The 6,251-nt window shown below is 45.6% G+C and overlaps 1 protein-coding gene across 1 annotated transcript; it reads left to right on the top strand.

The window, feature by feature from the left end:
- The first annotated feature begins 2,872 nt into the window (after positions 1 to 2,872).
- On the top strand, positions 2,873 to 5,562 carry LOC125530209 (transcription factor bHLH18-like). The gene is made up of 4 exons (XM_048694609.1): positions 2,873 to 3,066; positions 3,158 to 3,695; positions 3,791 to 4,177; positions 5,170 to 5,562. The coding sequence occupies exons 2-4, from the start codon at positions 3,189 to 3,191 to the stop codon at positions 5,251 to 5,253; spliced, it is 978 nt and encodes a 325-aa protein (XP_048550566.1). The 5' UTR covers positions 2,873 to 3,066; positions 3,158 to 3,188; the 3' UTR covers positions 5,254 to 5,562.
- Positions 5,563 to 6,251: the final 689 nt, after the last annotated feature.

The raw sequence follows: 6,251 nt of genomic DNA, 5'->3' as shown, positions 1-6,251 counted from the left end.
CAAGAGAGAAAGGGTGGAAGCGTTGGGAGCGGAGGGACTGCTAGTGTCCCCGACAGGTGGGCCACAAGGGGGGGGGGACAAGGGCGTGCGTCCAAGTCGTCCGCGCGCGTCCGTTTCACCCCAAACTGAGCGCAAGTTTGGGCCGGGGATGGGTCGAAAACAGACGGAATCCGGAGATTTGTCCGTTTGAGGCCGTGCGCTGGGCTGGGGGGGGGGGACAAGGGCGTGCGTCCAAGTCGTCCGCGCGCGTCCGTTTCACCCCAAACTGAGCGCAAGTTTGGGCCGGGGATGGGTCGAAAACAGACGGAATCCGGAGATTTGTCCGTTTGAGGCCGTGCGCTGGGCTGCGCCATTCGTCCGTTTTACCCCAAACGGACGGGGGCGGACAGGATAGGGTCGCGCGGTGGAGTTGGCCTTAGGGCTAGTTCTTTTAGGCGATTTTACCGGAATCGCCCCCCTCCCCAGCTTCTTCCAGAATCATCACTCCATATGTTTTTTACAATCCTAGCTAATTAGACTTTAACTAAATAGGATTGTAAAAAAACATGAAGTGACGATTCTGGGAGAAGCTGGAGAAGGAGGCGATTCTGGGAGAAAACTGGCCCTTAGTGGACCATGCAATGCAATATGAGCTGACTCGGCCAGGGCCCAGCGTCCACCCTAGGTAGCAGGTTAATTCTGGTCTGCCTGCAGCTTTAGCTTCAACAAGTGGCGCACACAGTTGAGCACCCGTACGTGCACATGTACAAGTTGCTTCGAGCAATAAGAGAGTAGCACTATACCTAATTAATTGGCATTGGTGCATGTCATGTCGTAGGTGGGCATCACTAATTGCATGTGAACCGTACCGATCCATCCAGCAGGTATATTTCCAACGCACCAAAAAATTAGGAAAGATATTATGCACATTGTAGTACTCACGTACTACAATGAGTTTCAGGTTTGGAGCATTTTCTTTTTGGGAGTACACACGTAGGTATCTCGACACAAACTTGGGCTGCCTAGGTAAAGAGCGTACCTGCCTTGTAGCATATTCACAACTTCCCCTTTTCAAAATATATCTTTTAGTATGTGTAAATGGATGTACTGATTCCTCTTTATTATTACTTTTTGTGGGGAAAAGGAATATTCATTAATTAAGTAGCAGTCATGTCTGCATTAGATAGCTCCAGAACCTCGTCCGGCCCGTTTGCTAAAAAAAGTGGCTAACAGCTTTTGTTCACGCCTCACAAGTTTAACGAAAAATTTACCATGTTCCCGAAGACGCGAAGTAATCTCGTGGATCAACATCATATACTTCGATCAGTCGCTAATGCCTCTTTCGATTAATTTTACCACTTCCGCACAGTCCGTTTGAATCACAAAAGGCAGCTCAGACCACTAGGTAGCGAGGGAGATGCCTTCTGATATGCAGCAAGTTCAAACTCGAGCGGTGATGCACACTGCCTTAGCTCACGGCAAGACAAAAAAAATAATATCTCTATGTTCATCCCGGAGGACCATGGTAGCTCCTGCAGTTCCGTCCTTGGCAGAGAAGGACCCGTCGATGTTGAGCGCAGCCTAGCCGGCCGGTGGTGCCTCCCATCCAAGTGCTGATGACTTGTCATGCTGTACATGTGATAACAATTTCCTGCTGGATAAAGGCGTAACCATCATTTTTCCTTTGATATGATCTTCATGAGGGTACGTACACTAACATGTTTCATTTTCAAACAAGCAAGAAAGAGGAAATACAGACGGGAGTTGGTGAGAGCACTGACAGGGGTTGGGTACAACCGTCGCTCAAAGACAGATCGGCATATCGCCATGCATGCAGCAACAGGAACCGTCGCACGCAGTTCCTTGCCTAGTGCAAATATATACCCCGTAGGCCGTAGCCAGTAGTACGTGCGTGGCTACAACAATATAATTGCAGAGGGTCCAGCGGCACATGATTAAGACAATATGTCCTCAACATTTGTACCTCCTGTCACACATAAAACATTGGTACAAACACATTTGTCCAAGTGTTCACAAGATTACAGGATTCTGTTTTTTGTTTTGGCGAGATACAAGAAAGATTTTTTCTGGCAAACATTAGTAGTAAGGTCTACCTGGTCTAACATGCCTAATCTTTGACACGTCTTTACACGTTGCAGTTTACTACAGTCTGAAATGACATGCTCGTAACCAAAAGGACAGAGCAGTTTGTTTCATGGCTCCATAATAAACCAACCAATACCTGGCTGGGAGTGAGCCACGTCCGGGCCTTTACTCAATCAATGGCTATTTTTGTTCTAATAATTAAGGACATTTGCAACACGGACCTTCACACCACCCGCATATGTCCGGGTCGCACGATCCGAACGTATTTTGTCATGCCAGTCCGGATGCTCACAAACCGGAGACAAAGTTTTTTGGAGGGTGCGGGCATTCGAAGCACTCAGTGGCGGAGCCAGAAATTTTGGACAAGTTAAGCCTAAGTGTATAATCTAGAAATAAAAAAATTAGGTATTCGAATATACAACATATAAAATACCACCAAACTTCCGAATCACAAATCCACATGAAGGCAAAATGTAATTATTAAGTGAAAAATAAACATAATAGTCACATAAAATGTAATTTTAAAGTGAACTAACATATAATATATCGCTATCTGTTTCATAGACCAAGTAAAGTTGAGACTTGACAAAAAAGATATGTAACCAGCCTTGCATAAAGGCTAATTCGCTATGTTGCCAACAAAAACAAAGCTATCTTAAAAATAGGTAAAGCTTCCATACCAGATGTCACCTGCAAAGGACAAATCATACACTGAAAAGAGGTCTTGCTGAGGTGAGGTGCACGTGATAGGGGTATCTTCTTGTTCCACATAAAAGATGCTTCTTGTTTCCCATAGTACAGTAACTAGCAAGAACCCCAACCCAACCAGCCCTGCCCTTGCCGGAGCTTAGTTATATATATACATATATATTCCACGCATCAAACAAGTAAAAGCTTGAGAGGGATTCGGAGACCATTTGCAAGGATGTGTTCTTCGTACTTGACCGTGCAATCATATGCAAGGATGTGTCTTCTCGTCAGGTAAGTGTGTGATTTATAGATTAGATCCATCGATCTATTCGTTATGTATAAACTCTGCTATAAACCATTTATTTTGGATTGATTCGATCAGGTAGAAGTAGCCGGCTGGAGATCGAGCGAGCATGGACGACTCGAACATGTTCATCCAGTGGGCAATGGAGACGCTTGAGCAGGAGCAGGACGGCGCCGCCACCGGACACGTCTTCCCGTCGTCAGTCCTGGAGCTCGACAACTCGGCGGCGCCGCAGAACGGCACGCACATGGCGGCCTACCGACACAGAGCCACGGACAGCTGGAGCTCAGGCGACAGTGGCGCCGCGGTGGCCGTGGAGAACGACGGCTGGTCGTCCAACTGCAGTACCAACCACCCGGCCGCGAGCTGGAACTTCACCTCGGTCATACCGCATCCGCCCAGCATTATCGAGGAGGCCACCCCGAGCCCACCCGCAGCTCCCAGCCACGTCGTGCCGGAGATGGCGCAGAGGTCGCCGCAGTCGAGGAAATCCTCAGGCGCCAGTACAGGGATGGTGCCGACCGTGCAGGAACACGTCATGGCGGAGCGGAAGCGCCGGGAGAAGATCAACCGACGCTTCATCGAGCTCTCCACCGTCATCCCCGGCCTCAAGAAGGTCTGTACAGTACACTTCTCACACAAATAATTTTGTGGTAGCATCACTCACTTCAGCAGTTCAGCTCAGCATTGACCAAATCATTTTCCGCTCAGATGGACAAGGCGACCATATTGTCCGACGCGGTGAGGTACGTCAAGGAGCAGCAGGAGAAGCTCAAGGCACTCCAGGACCGTGACGTGAGGAGCATCGACTCCGTCGTGCTAGTGAAGAGGCCGTGCATCTCCAACAGCGATGATGGCTGTCCGTCACCGCCGCCGTCAGCAGCAGCTGGAGGAGGTCCGCCGACGACAAGGATCCCATTGCCGGAGATCGAGGCGAGGATCTCGGAGAGCAATGTGTTGGTGAGGATCCACTGCCAGGACGGCAAAGGGGTCCTTGTCACGTTGCTCGCCGAGGTCGAGGGGCTCCACCTTAGCATCACGCACACCAATGTCGTGTCTTTCCCGGCTTCCACTCTGATCATAAACCTCATGGCGAAGGCAAGTTCATCACTTCAATCTATACATTTTCTTATTTATAGATTAGTACTCCTCGGTATCAAAACAAAAGAGGTTTTTGCAGTCCAAATCTAGTTATAAAAAACGTCTTCATTTTGCTACAGAGTTAGTACTTGTTGCCGTACGAACAATTATTTTGTTTGGGTGACATTTTGTGATATCAAGAAAGACAGTACATCACAGCAGATAGCAGATAACTTGTGGCCCGTACAAAATATTGTGCAAATTAATACTCCCTCCGTCCGGAAATACTTATTGCAGAAATGGGTCAAAATGGATGTATATAGAACTAAAATACGTCTAGATACATCCATTTCTCAGACATGTATTTCTGGATGGAGGGAGTATACATGAACTAAAAGAAATAAAAAATGAGAGGACTACCTTACTTGAGTCATAGCAAATTGCCACAAATGTTTTTTGAACACAAGGCAAACGAAGACACTCACATACACGCACATACGGTCATTCTATGAATGAATAAATTTAATTAGGAAAATGTGAGCACCAACGTCAAGTCTATGACTCCCTGGTGGGCTGGTTCCACCACAAGAAAACTAACTATCTGAGCTACCCTCAGTTCGCAATTGCCACAAATGTTATATGTATATTCAATAGTAGTTACAAAATCACAATCATAAGGAAATATTGATGAATAAACTTGATCAACATTACCAATTTTGATTCACGCCCACATATACTGTTGACCAAACTTTAAACTTCTTAGAAAATACTCTCTCTATCTCAAAATGTAAGATCATTTTTGACACCAGAAGAAAATACTTATGAGTAAATTTGATCACTGGTACCAAGTTTGAATCACACAACCTAGATATATACAATAATCGTCAGCCATATTAAACTTAAGCATCGATAGTTGAACTGCATCTTATATTGTTAACAGATAACAGGTGAAAACCAAACAAATATTTACATTCCATTTTACTGACTAGTCTATAATTATTTCCTTTCAGGTAGACGAGGGCTTCACTGTCACAGCGGACGACATTGTATGGAAGCTCGACTCTGCTTTGCGCCGACATCATAGCGGCAATTGATAGTTCTAGCTAGGAGAGGGCCAATAAACATGAAGACGCAAAGGCTTTAAGAAGCGGCAAGCAGGCAGCTCACGTCGAATTAGCATGTTCAATTAGTGTGTGAGTGTGCGTGCATTGTGAGTTATAATAATGACCGGTGAGAATCTCGGCGCATGTTCAATTTAGCATGTTACCGGTTTTTTGGTGTATCTGTACGTGTCACTACAGCATCAGAGCGTCGATTCTTTAGCATCAGGCTAGAGAGAGTACTAGAATATTTTAGTTTGTATTACCTTTGTTTTTTTTACTCTGCATATAGTTGGCAGGACAGGCGGAGCTCGATACAGTACTCCCTCCGGTCTTTTTTAGTCTGCATATTAGAATTCTCTAAAGTTAAATTTTACAAAGTTTGACCGTATTTATATGATAAAATATCAACATATGTCATGCTAAAGTTATATAATATGAAACTTTAAGTCATGACACGGTATTGATTTCAGATTGTAAATGTTGGCACTTTTTTTCTACAAAGTTATCAAATTTTACGAGGTTTGACTTCATTCAAATCTTATATGCGAACTAAAAAGGACCGAAGGGGGTACTAGGAGTATCAGGCACACACACAGAACGCTGACACTGCACCGGTGCATGCTACTCACGAACAATATTTGTGGAGTGAAGTCTATTTTAAACCCTGATTTCGTAGAGTGAGACGCAAATGAACCCTCGTGTCTAAATCCCTGAAGTTGATACCCTATACTCCTCGATCCCGATCAAATCAGACCTTGAATCCGTTTGGCGCACCGGGAAAATAATTATCCCGGCCGAGATCACTCGCCACAGTCACTGACCACCCGGGTCCATATGTCTTCACCTTCTATCTTCTAATCTCTCTGTCTTTCTCAACAACCAACGCTCGAAGTTCTACACAATCTGGAGCTATCTTGATTATTTCCAAGCAAGATACGCACGCAGCCACGTACATGACGTAGGCCGCCCCCTGCCTTGATCAATTCTTT

This window comes from Triticum urartu, unplaced genomic scaffold, assembly GCF_003073215.2.
Source record: "Triticum urartu cultivar G1812 unplaced genomic scaffold, Tu2.1 TuUngrouped_contig_6146, whole genome shotgun sequence".
Classification (NCBI taxonomy): domain Eukaryota; kingdom Viridiplantae; phylum Streptophyta; class Magnoliopsida; order Poales; family Poaceae; genus Triticum; species Triticum urartu.
Note: the sequence above shows the minus strand (reverse complement) of the source record. Positions and strands in the feature narration are given on the sequence as shown.